This window comes from Microcaecilia unicolor, chromosome 5, assembly GCF_901765095.1.
Source record: "Microcaecilia unicolor chromosome 5, aMicUni1.1, whole genome shotgun sequence".
NCBI lineage: Eukaryota > Metazoa > Chordata > Amphibia > Gymnophiona > Siphonopidae > Microcaecilia > Microcaecilia unicolor.
The window spans coordinates 287,334,987-287,357,758 of NC_044035.1; the positions used below are offsets into that span (position 1 = coordinate 287,334,987).

General features: G+C 39.5%; 1 protein-coding gene across 3 annotated transcripts in view; it reads left to right on the forward strand.

Annotated features, from left to right (window-relative positions):
• Nucleotides 1–1,706: 1,706 nt before the first annotated feature.
• ARL6 (ADP ribosylation factor like GTPase 6) overlaps nt 1,707–22,772 on the forward strand; it is a 40,411-nt gene continuing 19,345 nt past the window's right edge. For 2 of the 3 annotated variants that reach the window (XM_030205127.1, XM_030205129.1), the window contains exons 1-3: nt 1,707–1,995; nt 15,887–16,013; nt 19,617–19,678. In XM_030205127.1, coding sequence (XP_030060987.1) covers nt 15,891–16,013; nt 19,617–19,678 — 185 coding nt within the window. In that variant the 5' untranslated portion in view covers nt 1,707–1,995; nt 15,887–15,890. Of the gene's footprint in view, nt 1,996–13,754; nt 13,786–15,402; nt 15,759–15,886; nt 16,014–19,616; nt 19,679–22,772 lie in introns of all 3 variants that reach the window. The other variant, XM_030205128.1, reaches the window with a different exon arrangement.

The following is a 22,772-nucleotide window of genomic DNA, read 5'->3' on the forward strand; positions in this document are numbered from 1 at the left end:
GTTTTTGGTTCATTTTCAAAAAAAAAAAAAGTCCACGTGAAAAATGCACAAAATCAAGCCATTGGACTGTAGGAGGAGCTAGCATTCTTAGTAGACTGGCCACACAAACATCCCAGGAGAGCAATGGAGCACCCTAGGGGGCACCGCAATGGATGTCAAATAAATACTCCCAGTTACACATCTCACCATTGTTCCTTTTCCTTGTCTGCTGAACCCCCAGAAGCCCACCCAAAACTCACCCTCCCCAACTGTAGACCACTACAATAGCTGTTATGGGTGAAGGGAAAAGGAAAGGGAATGGGATTTGATATACTGCCTTTCTGTGTTTTTCTGCAACTACATTCAAAGTGGTTTACATAGTATATACAGGTACTATTTGTACCTGGGGAAATGGAGGATTAAGTGACTTGCTCAGATTCACAAGGAGCTGCAGTAAGAATCAAACCCATTTTCCCTGGATCGAAGTCTGCTGCACTAACCACTAGGTACTTATATGTGGGTACAGTGGGTTTCTGGTGAGTTTTGAAGGGCTCACAGTTTCCACCACAAGTGTAACAAGTAAGAGGAGGTATGGGCCTGGGTCCACCTGTCTGCAATGCATTACACCCACCTCTAAACTACTCCAGGGACATATATGCTGCTCTAATGGACCTGAGTATAACATCTGAGGATGGCATAGAAGCTAGTAAGTAATGTTTTTTATCTCATTTTTTGGGGGGTGGGAAGGGGTTAGTGACCACTGGGGAAGTGGTCATGTGGTGATTTAGGGCACTTTTTTGTGGATTATTCATTAATAAAACAGGTCTAGACCAAAATGTCCATCTTATAATACTGGATGTTTTTGTTTTGTTCCATTATGGCAGAAAAATGTGTAAGGAATGTCCAGATCCCACCGTTAACACGCCCCCAACATGCACTCTTTTGAGTTGAATGCACTTCTGATGGACTTCATAGAAAAAACATCTAAAAATTGGTTTCAGTAATACCAGTTTCCATGTTTTTGTGAGAAAAACGTCCAAATTCAGATTTATACCACTTTTTGGATGTTTTTCTCCTTTGAAAATGAGCCCCATAGTATATGATAGCAGATGAAAACTTGAATGATTCATCCAGTCTAGCCAGCAAGGGTCACACATGCTGCTCCTTGCAGCTTACACACCTCAATGCCATGTTAAAGTGTGAAGAGTTTTTAATTTACTTTGATTTAATGCGCTTTCCATTTAAAAGTGTAAACCAACCTTTTACGTGTGTAAACTGTGCCTAACCCTTCTAAAATCACATACTTTAATAGCACCCACTCAGGCTCCATTTCCTTATTAAGTGTGTGCATGGAGGAATCAAAAGAGTGGCAACTACTGAAATGTGAATGTTCTTCTATTAAACAACTGGTGAATATTTTCACAGTATTTTGCAAAAGAGATTCAGTGGTTCTTTTCCCCTAATTCACAGATGTTTGTAATGTGTGCACAGTATGTAAGGGAAAGCTTCCTGAGCTCAGGTAGGTCACACTTCTCAGCTAATAAAGAAGTTAGCTTAACAGGAACCCTTTCACACTAAACTACACATTAAAGGCATATTTTTATTGCAAAATGTTGAAAGCTAAAGCAAATGTGCCTCTCCTACCAGGAAGCTCAGGGAGTGATTTGTTTACAGTTGCCAAAGCAACAAAATATTACCTTCTACTCTCTACTGCCAGGCAGCAGCAATCTCTGCCTTTTCAGTGAGCTTTTTTCAATCCTACAGGACCAATTTCTCATTAAAGGCCCAACGCAGAAGAGATTAGAACATTTTCCGTAAACCACTACTTCATGACACCGTCTGAGCTTATTTTCTAGACTGGAGCTGCTTCTAGTGTTCTCCAGTGCAAAACGGAAAGCTGCAATGTCTCAGCAGAGCAGAATGCTGTTTCTTACTGAAATCCGCCCTGACACGCTTCATTACCATTAAGGAGGAGAAGAGAGAGCTACAATTCCAGTGCTGGACCCCTGTTTGACTGTAAGTTTCACTTTCTGCATCTCCATATGGTTTTTAACACTTATGGCCTAATTCTATATATGACACGCATAATTGTGTGCAGAAATTTGGGTGCATGCTTAATTTCTGCACACAATTTAATTGAATAACTAGCCAATTTATACCAACCGGGTGCTAATAATCAATTATTGGTACTAATTGGCATTAATTATAATTTGTACACACATTTTTAAGCACCAGGTTATGGGGCCTTTTACAAAGGCGTATGAGGGCTGCTTATGCACGTGCAGAGCACGTCAAATTGGCATTACTGCCCGGCAAGCGTGTGCGCCTGGTAGTAAATCCAAGTTTGACACACACTGAAAACCCACAGTAGAAACCCACAGGGGTATACCCGGCGGTAATCAGCAGTTGGCTACTACGTGGGTAACGTGTGAGCCCTTACTGCTAAGTCAATATGTGGCATTAAGGGTTTAGGCTGTAAATAGATGTGCGCTGGTTTTAATTTTGCTGCACATCCATTTCCTGCCCCCCCCCAAAAAAAAAAAACTTTTTTCCAGACGCGGTGGAGAAGGCCACTTTTTGGTGCGCCTTTGTAAAAGGTCCCCTATATACGTAAATGTTATGTGCAGATTCAAAAAGCGGGTGTGGCCATGGGAGGGGCCTGGGCAGATTGGGGGCATTCATGGAACTTACACACAGTTTTACAGAATAAGGGAGATCCGCGTGTAATTTCAGCATGAGAATTTGCACCAGGTTTTACTTGATATAAATCCTCACGCCTAAAATTGGCCATGGATTCCGGTGCCAAACTCCAGTCTATAAACAGTACCCAACTCTGAGTGCCGTTTATAGACTAGCATGTATTATGAAATTTTTTCGTCGAACATGACTCAAGAATAAGCAGACGATGCTTCAGATGGTCTAAACGTTTATTGTGGAACAAACGAGACTCGACATAGCTGTGTCGAGTCTTGTTTGTTCCACAATAAACTTTTAGACCGTCTGAAGCATCGTCTGCTTATTCTTGAGTCTTCTTCAATGTTGTGTTACATATTTCCTATCCTGCGAGGATTTGTTTCTTCTCTGTATACATCAAAATGTTTTCTGCACCATATATAGAATTTTGGCCTTAGTGCACATAAACAAATTACCTAGATGTGCATGGCTGCATAGACCAACGTACGCATTTAAAGATCTTGCTGCCATGTTCAGATGAGATTGCTGATTGTAAGTGAGAAGAACAAGTACAGATGGCTAGACAGAACGAAAAGGACATGGTATTATAAAAATGGTTCTGGAAAAATCAAACATTTCTATTACTTCAAACCCTGCCTGAGGTCACAGGTGACTTTCTTATTGCATGGCACTGCTGTATTCTGCTCTTGGCTCTTTACACTGTCGGTGAAATAAGGTGAAACTTAATATATAGTATAATAAAACAAATAATGAAACAAAGTATTTGCTGATAAGATTTTATTTTGTTGTTTTTCATCACAGAGAATTTTTGTATGTGTAAAAATATATCCCCAACTATTACAAAAAGATTTTGTTTTTATAAATAGAGATGGACAGCCAGAAAATTTCCATTTCCTTTTTTATTTCTCATTTTGAAACAATGCCATTACCAGTGTGCACTATTTGCATATCCCCCAGATTCTATAAATGGGGCACAGAATTTTGTGCATTTCCGCACGTAACTTAGATGGTCAATTGTAGAGCTGTACCGAATAGCATATTATACTATTTGGCCAAATATGAACAATGAAAAATATAATTCAGCTGAATATGAATACCGAATATGAATAATGGGCATTGAGCCTTAACATAACAAATAATAAAAGAATCAATGTGAAATCAGAGATCAAGTGTTTATTTCAGTAGGATTTACCACAGTAGAGCCCCAGATTATTCATATTCGAATTTAAATCACTGCTTGGCCAAATAAGAATAATGTATTCAGGGTACTATTTGGGGCCAAATTGAATATGAAAATTTGGTACAGCCCTAGTCAATTGGCATTAAGGATCTATTACTTGGTCTTAACAAGTGCTAATTGGAGCCAATTAATAGCTATACGTGGAAATGTTTTATGAAATATTCTATCAGACTGTGCCTAGCTTCTATGAAGCACAAGCCCAAAGTAAGCATGGACATGGGAGGGGCATGGGTGGATCAGGGGTGTGGCTGAATGTTAAGCATGTTGTTATAGAATATTTGCACTTCTGTGCATAACTATCAGGACTTAGGCCTGAGCATTTACACCAGCCTGTGCTCATGCCTAACTTTAAACACGGTGCTGCCATTATAGAATTTACTGTAAGTGCAGCTGATAATGAGGGGCATAATCGAACGGCGCCGGCCATCTATATGGCCGGCCATCTTCGGGGCCGGCTCTGCAAAGGGGCAGTGCCAACCGTATTATCGAAAAAGATGGCCGGCCATCTTTTCTTTCGATAATATGGTTGGGGCCGGCTAAATCTCAACATTTAGGTCAAATGTTGAGATCGCCGGCTTCAAAAAAAGTGCTCATCAGGGACAGCTTGCCACTTCTGGATTACAAGACTGGTGCTCTAACCACTCGGCCACAGCTCCACTTACTTGGATGTCCCTCCCTTTTGATTATGTCCCTTCAGGTCTCTCTCAGCCAATCACAGACAGGGATCTCTCTCAGCCACTCACAGACAGCTAAATGCACTGTGATTGGCTGAGAGAGACCCCTGTCTGTGATTGGCTGAGAGAGACCTAAAGGGGCATAATCAAAAAGGAGGAACATCCAAATAAGTGGAGCTGTGGCCAAGTGGTTAGAGCACCAGTTTTGCTATCAAGAGGTGACCAGTTCAAATCCCACTGGTACTACTGAAAAAGCCAAGCAGAAATAGTTTTGATTTAGGACGTCCCTGACGAGCACTTCGATTTTTTTTTTTGGGTGGGAGGGGATTGGTGACCACTGAGGGAGTAAGAGGAGGTCATCCCCGATTCCCTCCAGTGGTCATTTGGTCAGTTGTGGCTCCTTTTTGAAGCTTGGTCATGAAAAAAAAGGGACCAAGTAAAGCCAGTGAAATGCTCGTCAAGCCTGGCTTTTTTTTTCCATTATCGGGCGAAGTCGGCCATATTGTGAGCACGCCCCCATCCCGCCTTCACTACCCTACTGACACGCCCCCTTGAAATTTTGGCAGCTCTGCGACAGAAAGCAGTTGAAGCCGGCCAAAATCGGCTTTCGATTATACTGATTTGGCCAGTTTCTGATTTGTGTCAGAAGATCGCTGGCGATCTTTTTTGAAAATAAGCCTGAATGGCACCTAACTTGTAGTGCACACTTTTCTTATAAAGTGCAAATTACCTTTCTAAGGGCCCTGTTTACTAAGGTGCATTAGTGTTTTTAGCGCACAGGCTAACCATGTAGGCGCTTATAGGGATATTGTAGGCACGTTTTATATATATATATATATATATATATATATATATATATATATATATATATTCTTTTGTAGACTCCTTAAGCAGACAATAACTCCATGAATGACTCCATCATGTCAGGGGTAAAACCTGACCCAGGAGCACCAGGAAAGATACTGGGTCTGTCCTTCCACTCGCAAACCATGAGAGTAAAGGAAATTGGGTTAGGAACTCTAAAGTACATAATATCTCTCTAGAAAGTCATTCTGAATGAGCATTGACTTTTTCAGAGTGATTTAAATGCTGAGTATAAACTACCCTTTGCAATAAATTGCCAAGAAAGAAGAGGTTAGAAACTGGACAATCCTCTTAAAATACGGTTAGACCAGCACTTTTCTTTTTTAAGTAAGTGCCTAATAATAAAGTAACTGACCTTTGATTAAGGACAAGTTCACAATACACACTATTACTGGAAATATCTCTTTCAATATTTTAAAGCAGATCTAAATACTGCTGATCTGCAATTATTTAAAAAGCAATCTTTACTCAAAAATTGAAGTTGTCTGTAATTTTAATAATTTACAATCTGAGACAACAGATTGATTGATAATCCCATTCAGCTATGCTTTTCAGTCTACATTGGCTATAACAAAGAAGACCCAAATATCCACCACCTTGTTCACAAATAAACTCTAAACCCTTCCACTATGAGCTATGATTTTAAACATATGTTGACTGTCTGGAAGCCTCAGACAGACATTGAAAAATCCTCAAGATCATATTCAACTTATTACCAGCTACTTCGATTTGATGCTGAAAATAGGCATGTTTAGTCCTTTTTTTTAAATTTCCAGCTTCAGAGAGGAAAATTGAGGGTAAGTTGGGGGAAGGTGGAGAGGAGAAAGCAAGAAGAGAGGAAGGTTGAAGGAGGAAGAAAAGAAATAAGAGGTGAGGGTCTGAAAGGCAGAAAGGAGAGAGAATTGGGATGGGAAACGAGATGGAGGATAGTGATGAGAGATGGGTGGAGAGGGGTAAAAGAGGAAGGAGGGAGAAGAGAAAAAAGGAGAAAGGGGCTGGTGAGGAGTGAGATAAGGAGGTAGAAGTAAACAGAAATGAGGTAAAGAGGTAAGGGATGTGTTATACAAGCAGGAGGAGAGCAGTATGTGAGAGATGGGGAAGGGTGTGATAGGAAAGGGAGCAAGGGGATATGATAGAAAGAGGGGAAATGAGAATGGAAGAGTATAGGTAGGATAAAGAAAAACAAAAGGAAAAGTAAAACAAAATAAATGAGATAGGAATTAAATAAGGAAAAGAAGAAAGATGGCAGTAGTGTGGAAAAATCTGGTGATGAAACTGAGAGAGTAGAACGGGTAATAGAAGAAAGAAACGTACAAACAAAAGGGAAGAAGGAAAGATGAATAAAGAAAGCTGGAAACCTAAATAAAAGAATAAAGAAAAAAGAAGTATCAAGAAGTACAAAGGATATAAAATATTTTATTGAACTCGACAGGGCCAGATTTAGTAAACAGCATCTAAAATGTAGGTGCGTCGGAATAACATGCCTAGTGGGAATTGAGCCCAGTTTCCCTGGTTTTCATCCAACTATAGTTATTTTCCCAAAGAACTTCAATAGCAATGGAGAAATTCAGATGTTTCAGCATGCAGTAAATCATTGTTTCTAAAAGTGAGAGGCTGAAATCAGTGCCATCTAAGTGTACTATATTTAGGTGCCGATTATAGAATATGGTTAATTGATCTTTTAGCACCTAAATCTACATGTATCCATTTACACCAATGAAAATGTGGCATAAATCATGGCATGTAGATATAGGTACTCTATAACTAGGTGTGTAAATTTCAGAACGCCCACAAAACACCCATTTCCCCACCTATTACAATGCCCCTTTTTGCCTGCGTTCATTAGAAATTCGACACACATCATTAGAGGATACACTTAGCAAATTGTGTACCTAAATTCTAATCAGAGCCAATTATTGCTTGTTAAGTAGTTCTCATTAGCTTGATAAGCTCATTAAGTTACACGCATTGCTACAGAATCAATGTCAATTTTGGCGCCGATCTCTAAGCATGCTATATAGAATCTGGGACCTGTGCCTAAATTAGACATGGGAATTTACACTAAATTTTACTTAGCATAAATGGCTGCACATATATTTAGTTGCCACTAGGTGTATTCTATAAACTGCGCCAAAAATATACACCTAGGTATATTCTATAAACTATATTCTATAAACTATGCCTAAAGTTAGATGTGGTTTATAGAATATGCCTATGTGTATTTTTTTTATTGTGATGATGTTTTAGGCATGGGCTATAGAATCTAGCCCATCTCTCTATATAAAAGGCACCACCAACGTTCTAAATGAAGCCTCCAGCCGGAAGTGTGAAGGGGGAGAGATATCCGGTTTCCCCATGAGTGTCTGCCCCGCCCTCGCTCTCTCTGTAACACAAACAGTGAAGGAAAACACAGCAAAGCACGAAATCAAATCGCTCTCTCTACAACAGTGAAGGACTCAGAGGGGGGAGGGGAGAGAGGGCAGAAGCCCTCACTATCTCTGTAATACAAACACAGCACAGCAGGAAACTTAACACTGAAGGACTCGACTCCGAGGGGGGAGGGGATAGACAGCACAGGGGAAGGGAGAGAGGGCAGAGGGCAGGGACACACACACTCCCACATGCACACAGAAGAAAACCTTGCTAGCCCCCGTTCCATTTGCATCAGAAATGGGGCTTTTTTACTAGTTATGTATAATACACAGATAAAAAGTATATATAACATTAATAATATGCCTTTACATACATGTCCAATAAGGTATGGCAGAAGAGAATAGCATTGTGCCAGTGGCAACCCAGGATCTCTAGGTCCTCCATTGATGAGGAAGATATTAGAGTCATTTGAATTAAGCCAGTTGGTTCCTCATGGGGCTTCAGAAAGGTAAAGACCATAGAAAGGGGCTTCCGGGAAGTTTCAGGTTGTAACACCAAAGGAATTCACTATAGAAGACAGCTGAAAATTGGTGGTGAGTTTGGGACTATCATTGTCTGGACAGCTTGCTTCTCTCTCAGATAAAAATACAAATATGGACTTGGAACTGGGAACTTGTAAATATCAGTTAGCTAAGATGGAGGAGCATGTAACAAAAGAAGGGACTAATTTGTCTGAGAAATTTCAGGGAGTTATTGGGCATGATCATATCTATTTGGCTGGTAAAATCAAGATCTTTTAAAAATTTGGGGCCCTGTTTACTAAGCCGCGCTATAGGAGCACTAACATTTGTAGTGTGTGCTAATGCTAGAGACACCCATAGGAATATATGTGTGTCCCTAACATTTGTGCGTATTAAAAATGCTAGCACACCTTAGTAAACAGGGCCCCAAGTGAGGCACCATAATTTGTGTCTTGTTAATTTTCCATAATATCATGGAATTTCTGCTAGTGCTGTGTTTAAATGTAATTTTCTGGAAATACTGAAAGTTCTTCTTCTTGGTGTTTTATATTCCCATGTTTAAAAGAATAGGGATGTCAAGGGAAGGCAATATGGTTTCCCCAGTATCTGAAGAAAGTTTGAATTTGACAACATATTTGGAAATATCTGAAAAGAAGTTGGCTACTTCACCTACTTTACTGGTGACTTTGGCTTTGGACGCCTAGCAGGATTGTCTGTTGAATCTGTATTTCCATTACCACAATGTATTGTTTCTTAATGTAATTCCCCATGGTATGGGTATTACTAAGATAAACAGTGTTAGACGTTTCCAGAGGCCCTGGGGGGGAGGTCCATGCTAGTGGGGCTAGAGAATTGGAATGTCCCTGGGGGGAGGAAGCCCGGCCAAAGGGGAGTGGTGTTGAAATAAGATGTAGAGAGAAAGTGTGTCCCTGTGGAGAGTAACATACAATGAGAAGGGTCAAAGTACACAACGCAAGAAGTCCAGAAAAAAGCACAATGGACTCTCAAGAATGGAAAAAATTATGATCCGGCACATTTTTCTGGCAGTTTGTTTCGCACTAGGAACTGATTGTTCCGTCCTCAGAGTGAACATTCATTGTGTGGAGATTCTACTTCTTGTGCTACAACCATTTATGCTTTCATTGCTGCTTTGTTGAACTGACCCCTGAGGTAGATGTTAGATTACGCTGAAACACAGCCCATGTCATGTCATAATAAAGCACACTTTTTTTTTCATTCTTGAGATCCCATTGTGCTTTTTTACCCTATGGAGAGTAACAGCAGGGTTGGCATTTGGGTTTAATAAAAGGAGGTCTTTGGTTGCGTGTAACCCTGCCAGGACCCTTGGGAGCATTTGGGAATCCTGAAGTGAGGGAAGTAAATGCAGGCCGGCTACAGGAGTAGTTGCTGCCCCTGTAAGTGGCAACTAGAGAAGGAGTCTGAGCTACAGGTGGACAAGAGTAGTCCAGCCTGGAAGCAGGACAGGGACAGGGAAAGCCTGTCCAAGGCCGGAGTATAGCAGCAACTCAAGATGAGAATAGTGTGTCCGATAATGGAAAATATCAAGTAATTAAAGAAAGAACATCTAAACAATTCAAATAAGGAGAAAATGACATCAGAACCATAATAAAAATTATCTTAGAGCCTCTTGCAGTGCACAGCTGTTTCAAGCTCGAGACCCTTTTCATTTTTTAATCATTTATCATACCTCCACCTCCTAGCAAAACTTCTCTTTATTATAAATGTTACTAAAGTTAGAAAAATATTGTTTAAAAAAACATTCCAAAAACAACACTTAGCTCATATATATTTTCAAATCTACACATACAGGTAAATGAAAAGTACAAATAATGCGCATATCTTATAAAAAAAGATATCCAGTGCTGTACTCCTTTTGAACCACCCTCTGTTCACAAAATCCAAAAAGTGTTTCAGTGGTATGCCTGCTTCCGGGGTTATATCAGCCAAAGTATAGTCAAAATATCTGCATATCTATGCCAGTTACAGAAGTTCCAGTAAAGTTGGTTTGCATTGGAGTGCAGTGTGATATTCGGAAAGAGAGTGAGAGCAGGTGTCCTCAGACTGAGAGAAGCAACATCCTGGCATTCCCAGATCTCTATTCCAGACCGTTAACCCATTCCCAGCTCTTGGATAATTGATTGTGACTGTATATGTGGTGAGCTGAGTGGAGAGTGAATGAGAGCATCAAGAGAAAGAAACTGTGTGTAAGTTTCCCTATGCCCGGATTGGAAGATGGAACTGAGCTGAGTTAGTGGTGAGACCCAGGTTACATAAAACTGGTGCCCGACATGGGGCATTGGTACCTAAAGTTAAGTACGGGAGAGAGAGTTTTGGTTTCCCCTTTGGATGTTGTTTATGAGCCCGGGTGGGACCTGAGGTAGTGGGGACTGCGAAGTCTGGGCTACACTAATATTAAATTTTCTATTTTTCCTGATGCAGCCCAGTAACGTTGGCAGTTTTTGTTAATGCAAGTAAGGGGTTTACAGCTGGATGCAGTATTTTTGTAAAAATTGGACTGTACATGCTTGGTTGGACCTAGAGATGAGGTCTATGATTTTTATGAGCCTTCCCAGCTGGTTTTGTTTCCAAGTGATAAAGTAGTTAGGCAGGCCAAAGTATTGTGGTCTCCTCTTCATAATGTGCCTGCACAGATTTGACTCAGTTTTCACCTTCTTTCATTTAGTTTCTTTTTTATTGGATGACTTCCTAAAAGAAAACTCCTCATATATATCTCTTGTTCACTTTTACTGGACTGTTATTATTGAGAGAATTTTGTTGTTTTTTCTTAGAATTATTTAACTCCGTTTTTGTATAGGAACTGGGGTGGAGATTGTGGTTGTTTCACTATTTTTCTACTCAAGTTATTATGTTCTTGAAGTATGTTTATCATTTATTAATTTAATATACTGCCTCTTTTGTATACGAGTTGAGGCAATTCACACAAATACAAACTAAAATTACATAGTAGAGAAATGGAATGCCATAGTTTGATAGGACAGAGCACACACATATCAATTATGAACAAATATATGTAAAATGTGATAAATAACAAGATTCTTAAAAAGAGAAAGTTGGTGCACTGCATTCAATCAAATCAGGGTTCTGACAATTTCATGGCAGCAGATTTTGGTCTGGGTAGAACTAGAGGACATGAAATGAGATTGAAGGGGGGCAGACTCAAGAAAAATGTCAGGAAGTATTTTTTTCACGGAGAGAGTGGTGGATACTTGGAATGCCCTCCCACGGGAGGCTGTGGAGATGAAAACGGTAACAGAATTCAAAAATGCGTGGGATAAACATAAAGGAATCCTGTTCAGAAGGAATGGTTCCTCAGAAGCTTAGCGGAGATTGGGTGGCAGAGCCGGTGCTAGGAGGCGGGGCTAGTGCTGGGCAGACATCTATGGTCTGTGCCTGAAAATGGCAGATACAAATCAAAGTCAGGAACACACATAAAGTAGAACATATGAGTTTACCTTGTTGGGCAGACTGGATAGACCGTATAGGTCTTTCTCTGCCATCATCTACTATCACGTTACTATGATATGATGGTTCATGGCTTATTGTTTCACTTTTTATCCTTATTATTTATTTATTTATTAAGATTTAGGTATTTTATTGTACTTTAATGATTATGTATCTGTATGTTGCTCTCTGCCTTGGCCCAGCAGAATTATAAATTAACAAACCATAGATATAGCTGGTAATATGATGAGTTGACTTGCTTTCTTATTGGAAAATAGGACACAAACTGTCTCGGGGTAGAGTTTGATCTATTCCAAAGATGTTACAATGTATGGAGGATCTCAGAGGTCAATGGTATACTCTCTTCTTTTTAATGGTATCTTAGGCCCCTTATTTCAGTCATTAAACAATTTCCCCTGGATTCTATAGAGCGTGCCTGGAGATCCATGCCGAAATCCAGGAAGATTCTATAAAAACGTGTGTAACTTAAATAGCTTAACAAGCTAATTAGTGTTGATAAAAGCATTTAACAAACAATAATAGCACCCAGGAATGCTAAAAGATCGGCACGCAAATTCCTAAATCTTCACTTCCCCAGTCGTAAGGGTCTAAAATATAAATTAATGCATGCATCCAGCTTTTCATACTTGAGTTCACAAATGTGGAATGTTCTACCATTGGACCTGAAAATAATCCACAACCTAATTAATTTCCGTAAGGCACTAAAGACACATCTCTTTAACATGGCATACCATAATAACTTATAATTGAACTGTATTTCACTATCATTTACTTAACAATAGGTTTACTCTCTTCCTACACTGCATTATTTAATTTTAATATGCAATCCATGTTCAATATGTGATACCATTTGTATTTTTTTTCCTTTTTATTCGACTGTTATTTAGCATTCATGTTCTATATATATTACCAATTGTATATGTATTCTGAAATGACATGTCATGAAGGATAAATTGTAAGCCACATTGAGCCTGCAAATAGGTGGGAAAATGTGGGATACAAATGTAAAAAATAAATAAATAAATAAATAAATAATGAGCACCAATGGGCAATAATTAGAATTTTCATCCACAGCTCGCTAAGTGTATTCTGTAATATACTGCGCCTAACTTCTAATGCATGCAGACAAAAAAGGGGCATGGTTATTCGTGGGGAAATGGGTGTTTCATGGGCATTCCAAAATTTATGCACATAGTTATAAAATATGGCCCTCTGCACCTAAATCTACATGCTGGGATTTATGCTGTTTTCGTTGGTGTAAATGGATGTGTCTAGTTTTAGGCGCTGTGATATCAACTAAGTATATTCTATATACTGCGCCTAAATCTAGATGCCACTTATAGAATATACTTAGGTGAAAATGCTTTCCAAGCAGATTTATTACATGCCATATATAGAATCTAGCCCTTTAGTGCTACATGTCACGTTTATGGCAATGTTACTCATCATTGCACGACACTGGGCCCTGAAGAATTTTCCTCAGTGTTGAGACTGAATGGCTATTTATCTGCCATTGCTATTTTTGTCTCTTCTCTGGTTTTAGTTGATAATAGTTCTCATTTTTCTGCCTGTTCCTTCATTTCATATCTACATCTCCATTTTAAACATATGATAGATATAATTTTCTTTACACATTTACACTCTTTACCTTAACCTCTGTATTGAATACAAACTATATACATCTATGGTTATTAGTACCTTTATAGTGATTCAATTTGACATTCACTCTATAGTAGACACAACGTTTTCATGTATAAAAAAATATATAGTGGGTACATATATATACATACATTTTAGATACAGAGGACCTGTTGGATTGTATTTTATATATTTTTTATTTCACGTGCACTTGCTATTTAGGAAATTTACTGTTTATAATAAGTCAGCCTTGTGTTTTATTTGTAGGAAGTTTATACAATCAGCTATACATCATAAGGTTAGTAGATTTATTAGAACATACTGTATTATTTCTTAACCTTTGTTTTCTTTTCTTTTTTTGTGTATAATATCTATTTGACAATTTGTTTTAAATATGGTTTATTATTTTGGTTATATAACACTATATATATATATATATATATATATATATATATATATATATATATATATATATATATATATTTTGTTCTCCATTTTTCCTTTTTTTATCTTCTTTTTTTCCTTTTTTTTTCTTCTTTTAATTTGGGTAGGTCCTCTTATGGGTTCATATGTAGTTATTATTGTGCAATATATAGTTACTACATTTTTGTGACCCATTTGTGTTTTTATGCTTGTATACAACACCATTGTATCTTATACAAATAATATTTTATTCACAACTTTTATTTTACATCATTTTTTATCCTATGAATTGTTGTATTAGTCAATTTATGTAACACACACACACACACACACACACACACACACACACACATATATATATATATATATATATACTTTTTTAACTATGAGTTTTATAGTTATTCATGTATATCTGTTGCATATAAAATATTTTTATTATCATATGTCCATATGCTGTTATCATTTTACACATTTATTTGTGGATAAATTAATATTGATTTGTTTGTTTATATATTAAAAATTAATATTTCTGTTGATGTTTTGATATATATACCGTGTTTCACCGAAAATAAGACAGTGTATTATATTAAATTTTGCTCCCAAAGATGCGCTAGGTCTTATTTTAAGGGGATGTCTTATTCGGGAGTAGTAGAGGGACTGTGGCGGTCGGGAACAGTATTAAAGTGGGGGGCGGTATCCTGCAGGAGTAGGCCGTGGCTCGCCTATCTGCCCACAGTGACCGCAGGACTCGAGCGGAGCAGAGCCACCCTGGCCGGGCTGGGAATGGAGGAGGGCTATGAACTAGGGAAGGTAATGGAATGTGGGGCCGGGCTGCTCTGGCTGGGGGTCTCAGGAGGTTGTGAGAGGGCTTAGGGCACAGGATCATCCCTACCGTATTACAAACGTTAAAAAACTACGGTAGCTCCGTTTCCCGTTGGTGGCGCTTTATGCGCTCCTCCTGTACATTCGCAACACTTTCCATGCTTCTAGTCTGACTTAGCCCTTGGGTGATGGAGCAGCGCTGAAAGGGCTCGGTTACTCATTTTCTCTTCTTTTATTATTTCTGCAAGGGGGATGTTTCTTTTCTTTCCAGGCTCACTTACCGGTAGTTGATCTTCACAAAAGCGTGAAGGAGGATGGTAGGAGTCTGCTGGACGATAGATTTTCCATCTCAGTCTTGTTTCTTGCATTTCTTTTATGTTATTTCGTCTTTGGGTTGCAGCGAAAAAAATTAAGGTTTCTGTGTCCATGTCCCATGGGGGACCAAACAAAAACTTTGCTAGGTCTTACTTTCGGGGGAGGCCTTATATTTAGCAATTCAGCAAAACCTCTACTAGGTCTTATTTTCAGGGAATGTCTTATTTTCGGAGAAACAGGGTATATATGTTTTTAATTCCTATACATTTTTTTTACAAAGATATGTTTTTCTATCTATGGTATTAGGCATACTTTAATTATTCGTTTTTGTGTTTTTATAAATCTTATGTTTTAGACTCCTGAAGAAGGTGTGAGCTAGCGCCGAAACACAGCTGTGTTGCGTCGTTGTCACTTCGCCTGCAATAAAGAATTGTTTCTTTATAGACGTCTCCTCCGGTTTTTAGAAGAGCCTACCTTTCCTACTTCTTGCTTCTGCAACCTAATAAACATAAACATATTGCAACTCTCCTGAATCTGGGTGATGCAGTATATAATCAAACTTTAGCTGGTGCACTATGAGCAGCAACAGTAAACACTGTGGCAAGGACACCGTGATGCGTACCCAGGCTTGGAAGCAGCAAATCTGTTTTAGTCTCATGGTTCCTTTCCAATAATCAGCTTAGAGTCCATCTAAATCTCCTGTGATATTAGGTAAATACACTCAGGGTTCTCAGAGCTTGAAATTCTAAGTCCTTCAGCCTGGGCAGTAGAATAATACCACATTTATTTGCTGGGACATTAGGGTCTGGTGATGGCTGATGTTTCTGTCTTTGATTTAGAAGCATGGGGCTCTTTGACAGACTCGCAGGATGGCTCGGCCTAAAGAAGAAGGAAGTTCACGTCTTGTGCCTAGGGCTGGATAATAGTGGCAAAACAACCATTATTAACAAACTGAAACCTTCCAATGTAAGTAGACTGTCTAAACTACTTCAGCTGAAACACTTTATAACAACCTGTGTGAACTCTTCAGTTGGTGCAATGCCTAGAAAATGCATTAAGGCTCTGGCTTGCAAATAATTGTTTATCATCTTAACATAGTTTCAAATTGTTCCAGGGCAGCATCTATTGATATTTTTTCAGGTTCCTCGTCTCATTCAGGAATAACAGATTGAGAGCATATTTCAGCTCCATTGTCTTCTGCTGATAGAATGGAATAGACTACAGCCAGGCTATTTCTCTCACAAGTTCTCTTCTAGCATTTTCTTTCCCCAAAACAGCTATTGACAAAAGAAACACACAGAACAAACAGCCAGTAGATTTCACACCTCCCAAGGAAAGATCTTTGCACAACAATTCTTATTCTCAAATTGAGGAATAATGTTCTATACACTCAGTCAAACTAATTCTTTCAGAGTGTGCTGTGCTTGAATGATTACAATGTACATCTGCATTTATTCACCACTTCTGCACATAAATGTACAGAAAGCTAGCATTTTTGCAGGTAAGCGTATACTTACATACGTGATTGGTGGCAGAGTAACTAACCATGATACTATTTGTGCATGTAAATTACTGTGTATAAATGCAAGGAGAGCATTCACATGGATAGAGCAAAGGAAAGGCTGGCACTTATCTGCATAACTTACAGAATAAGGTCAGCTATGCATTCATATGCTGAATTTATGTGACTGCATTTATAAACTCAGAAGAAGTGAAGTACATAAGAACATAAGAGTAGCCATACTGGGTCAGACCAATGGTCCATCTAGTCCAGTATCCTATTTTCCAAACAGTGGCCAAGCCAGGTCACAAGTACCTTGGCAGAAATCCAAATCGTGGCAACACTCCATACTACAAATCCCAGGGCAAGCAGTTGCCTCCCATGTCTGTCTCAATAGCAGACTATAGACTTTTCCTCCAGGAATCTGTCCAAACCCTTTTATAAACACAGATACACTAATTGCTGTCACCACGTCCTCTGGCAAAGAGTTCCAGAGCTTAACTATTCATTGAGTGTAAAAATATTTTCTCCTATTTGTTTTAAAAGTATTTCCATGTAACCTCCTCGACATCAGCAATAAAAAAAAAACCTTACACTCTATGTTAAGTGTAATGTTAATTTTTTATATCTTCACCTTGGTAGGAAAGAAAAAAAAGAAAAAGCCTCAGTTATAGCACAGGCAAATTATATATTTGTCCTGTAAAACTTCCATCACCAGCTAAAAAAAATCTTCCTCCATCCAAAGTTTATATTATAAAGCATTTCAGTGTTCAATATTCAATTATTCCGAACATTTTTCTTTCTTCTTTTTCTTTTGTCTATAAGCATAAAAAAAGCTTTTAAAGCAAAACTTAGCTTTTGAGCAGATTATCTATCCCCGATGTCAGCCAGCATTTCGCAATAGTAGACTGCTGCCTCGGGGGGGGGGGGGGGGGGATGCATCTTTCTGCTATGTGTATTCATAACTCACTGAGCACTTATGCCAGGCCTATGGCTGGTATAACCACTACATGTAAGTGCACGGATGCCAGATCATTAACATACTCTAGAATGGAATCTAGGCACCCAGATGTCATTAATGAATAGGTTCAATATCTACTGATCCTCTCATTGAGTGAAATGTATTCTCTTGTTAGAAATCTTCCAGTCTGAAGTTATGTGTGTTGCTATAACATAATGTTGCTGTTATCCTCTTACAAAGCACCAGTATGCCATCTTCTTATATTCTAGAAAGCAAGTTCTGCCATCACTTGAGAGTCTGAGGGCTCTGAGCAATCACCATAGAAGCCTAGTTTCCTGAACAATTGGGGGCACTAAGCTCAACATAGATTCTCTCCCCCCTCCCCCGGCAAAGTGAAGGAGTTTGCTGAATAATGGGGGTGCTCAGGGACTCACTGCATCCACAGAGCTGTCATCTATAGCAATCACAGAACCATTACTACAGTAGGCTTTGCAGGTTTAAACGCATTGTGAAGCAGCTGGAGGAGTGGCCTAGTGGTTAGGGTGGTGGACTCTGGTCCTGGGGAACTGAGTTCAATTCCCACTTCAGGCACAGACAGCTCCTTGTGACTCTGAGCAAATCACTTAATCCTCCATTGCCCCAGTTACAAATAAGTACCTGTATACAATATGTAAGCTGCATTGAGCCTGCCATGAGTGGGAAAGTGTGGGGTACAAATGTAATAAAAAATATCACCCATGACAAGATATCATTTCCACACAGTACTGGAAGCTTGTCTTCAGAATTTGCACACCTCAGTTACTTGCAGAACCCAGTCAACTAATACCTTGTAATATTTCTACTTGCAGTTAGGTTATGGATAACTGCAAGACTTTCAACAGCCTTTGGACAGTTTACTAAAGCTTATATAGGCCACTGAAACTTAAGTATAGTGTAAGCAGAGCATTTGGCCAGCCACAAAAAATCTATTCATATATTATGTTATGCTTTATCAATAAAACATGAGGTATAATTTTTATTAAATTACTATTATACTATTATGCTACATTTGATTATTGTATTATTTTGTTTGATGCAAACTGTTTTGGGTGGAGCCTTTGGTCAAGGAATGTAAAATATAATATAGCATTCTAACCCTACAGATGTTTTATACCTATTCATACCTATTGATATCAATGTATGGCTCCAACAATACCTGAGTTACAGTATTTAGCTACAACTTGTAAATGTGTTTGTAAATCATTTACATTTTTGTTTTGAAGAGGTGAGAGGAAGATAGACATTTTAGTCAGAAATTAACATCTCTGTATATAATGTACTACTTTAATTTACTAATTGCTTCTGTAAACCAGGGTATGTTGTACTTCCTTCTATGTTACATTTTTCATCTGAATGCCTCTTTGGGACTCTCAGTTGGAACTAGGGCTGGGATCCTGGGACTATGGGACCTTTCACTAGCAACTATAAGACTTTTCCGCTATTCTTCCCCCACCCAATATCTAGTCTGGTCACTGCAGCAATGATCCTGGGTCAGGGCCATTGCCATTCAGAACTCTGCAACCTTGGGCTCTGAATCTGTCCACTAGATGTCACCATCGAGCAGTGACCATGATACTGTCCGAACTCCCTGTTTTTCCAAGGGCTGCACAGTCCAAAATGTTTGCTTTAATTTCCTATCTTGTTGAGAACTTTAATTTTGTTTTATTATGATTCTTATTATTATTTCAGGGGCTATGTTGGAAATTGCATGCACTCTTTGTAAAGAGTCATTAGCAGTGTCATTAACATTTTCCATGTCATTTCAGATGAATGCACATCCATAGCAAACACTGCCTCCACAACATCCCAGAGCTCAGTTGAGTCACAAATCAAACAAGGGCCTTGCCAGTTTCCATTTTATGCAATGTGAATTTAAACTGCTGCATGGAAATTGTGTTTGGAGGTTTCTGTGCTACTTGTTCAGAATTTTATTATGGTTTTTTTTTCTTTAAACCACCTAGAATTGTATGACAGTGCAGTCTATACATTTTTTAAATAAATAAATAATATAATGAAGTGTTTATGCATTTTTAAATCTCTCCATCCTCTGCTTTACTTTCTTTTGAAGGCTCAAACCCAAGATATTGTTCCAACAATAGGATTCAATATAGAGAAATTCAAGACAGCCAGGTAACTCCATAATACCCTTATTTACACACTTAAAAAGAATATATTTAAAAAATGAAAACTGATATCTCTTCTGATGCATGATCAATAGTTATGCTTCCTGTGAAATATGATGCCCATGTTCCAATGCTATTTTTAGCTTGGGGATGCAACTATATCTTGTCTGTGGGGAGGATTAGGAAAAAGTGTATGGAACACACTTTGGGCCCTGTTTAATAAGCCGCATTATAGGTGTGTTAATATTTTTAATGCACATTAACCATGTATGCGCGTTAACCGTGAACATGCCTACAATATCCCTATAGGCACCTATAGGATTAGCGCTTGCGATAACTGTAGGCGCGTTAAAAACACTAACGAGCCTTAGTAAACAAGGCCTTTAAAGTAGCAGTTAATGAATTTAAATAACTATCCTGCTTATTTTCAAAAGAGAAGGCCAGCCATCTTCCAATACAAATCGGGAGATGGCCGGCCATCTCCTGAACCCGGCCAAATCGGTATAATCGAAAGCTTATTTTGGCCAGCTTGAACTGCTTTCCGTCGCAGAGCCAGCCAAAGTTAAAGGGGGCGTTTTGGCAGGGTATGGAAGGCGGGACAGGGGCGTGGTTACGAGATGGCCTGCTTCAGCTGATAATGGAAAAAAGAAGGCCGGCTCTGACGAGCACTTGGCCGGCTTCACTTGGTCCATTTATTTTTAGGACCAAGCCTCCAAAAAGTGCCCCAACTGACCAGATGACCACCGGAGGGAATGGGGGATGACCTCCCCGTACTCCCCCAGTGGTCACCAACCCTCTCCCTGCCTCTATGCCAGCCTCAAATGTCATACCCAGCTCCATGACAGCAGTATGCAGGTCCCTGGAGCAGTTTTAGGGGGTACTGCAGTGCACTTCAGGCAGGCGGACCCAGGTCCATCCCCCCTCTACCTGTTACACTTGTGGTGGTAAATGGGAGCCCTCCAAAACCCGCCTGAAACCCACTGTACCCACATGTAGGTGACCCCCCTCACCCATAAGAACTATGGTAGTGGTGTACAGTTGTGGGGAGTGGGTTTTGGGGGAGATTTGGGGGGCTCAGCACCTAAGGGAAGGGAGCTATGTACCTGAGAGCTATTAAAGAAGTCCACTGCAGTGCCCCCTAGGGTGCCCTGTTGGTGTCCTGGCATGTCAGGGGGTCGAGTGCACTACGAATGCTGGCCCCTCCCACAACCAAATGCCTTGGATTTGGCCGGGTTTGAGATGGCCGGCTTCGGTTTCCATTATCAGCGAAAACCGATGCCAGCCATCTCAAACCCGGCCATCTCTGACATTTGGCCAGCCCCAACCGTATTATCGAAATGAAAGATGGCCGGCCATCTTGTTTCGATAATACAGTTTGGGACACCTCTTTACGGCGCCGGCCTTAGAGATGGCCGTCCATTTAGATGGCCAGCGCCATTCCATTATGCCCCTCCACGTAAGCTAACATTGCTGCTTTGTGGTCCTTTGTGGCATTTTTGTTTGTTTTTGCACAGCTTCTAGTCTTTGGGCTTCTAGTAAAATCTGAAATGGTTTTTGTTGGGCTATAATGCTGAGCTTTCATTCATGGCTACATAGGATTTTTACCCTGTTTTTATTACCTCTCTCTCACCCATTGCAGTGTCTGTCCTCAGACAGGTCCTAAAGGGCAGCTATCTCTGGACTCTGACCAACATGGATCCTAAGACTAGCCACTAGTAGTTGCCATTGAGTGATGGCTGAAATGTTTTCTTCCTAGTCTGTGCTGCATCCCCATTCCGGATCAGCCTAGGGACAGAAAATCTGACAAGGGGAATCAAACCAGAACCTGCTGCATAACAGTACATAGCATCCACCACAGGATCACACTATTTTTAATCAGTAGTCACAATTCAGGCACTTTGAAAAAACTATATTTCTGAAATGCAGTTATACTACAACACTATGCTATGTGAGATTTAAAGAAACTGTGGGGAAATATTCAGCTGGCAGCAGTCAGCATTTTTTCCTTGCTGACAGCTTTGTGCCTGAATATTCAATACTGAGCCATGTCCGGGCACCATCATTGAATATTAAGTATGTGCAGATGACTAACACTTAACCGGTAAAGTGCCAATATACAGTATAAGAGCATAAGAACATAAGCGTTGCCATGCTGGAACAGACCGGAGGTCCATCAAGCCCAGCATCTTGTTTCCAACAGTGACCAATCCAGGTCACAAGTACTTGACAAGATCCCAAAACAGTAAAATAGATTTTATGCTGCTTATCCTAGAAATAAGCAGTGGATTTTCCCAAGTCCACCTTAATAATGGCTTTTGGACTTTTCTTTTAGGAAATTATGCCAAATCTTTTTTTAAACCCTGCTAAGCTAACTGCTTTTACCACATTCTCTGGCAATTTATTCCAGAGTTTAATTACATGTTGAGTGAATAAATATTTTCTCCAGTCAATACTTAGTAGCTTCATTAGGTTCCTTGTCCTATTATTTTTGGAAATAGTAAACAAGCGATTCACCTCTACCTGTTCCGCTCCACTCAGTATTTTATAGACCTTTATCATATCTCCCCTTAGCCATCTCTTTTCCAAACTGAAGATCCCTAGCCACTTTAGCCTTTGAGTAGAGGAGTAGCCTAGTGGTTAGTGCAGCAGACTTGATCCTGGGGATCTGGGTTTAATTCCCACTGCAGCTCCTTGTGACACTGGGCAAGTCACTTAACCCTACAAATAGCTATCTTGTATATACTGTGTAAACCACTTTGAATGGAGGCACAAAAACCACAGAAAGACAGTATATCAAGTCACTTTCCTTTCCCTTTTTTCCTTCTCATAGGGAAGTCATCCAATTCCCTTTATCATTTTCATCGCCCTTTTCTGTACCTTTTCTAATTCTGCTAAATCATTTTTGAGATGCAATAACCAGAACTGCATACAGTATTTGAGGGGCGATCACACCATGGAGTGATACAAAGGCATTACAAAATTCTCATTTTTGCTTTCCATTCCTTTCCTAATAATTCCTAACAATCTATTTGCTTTCTTAGTCGCTGTACACTGAGCAGAGGGTTTCAACGTATCATCAACAATAACACCTAGAACCTTTT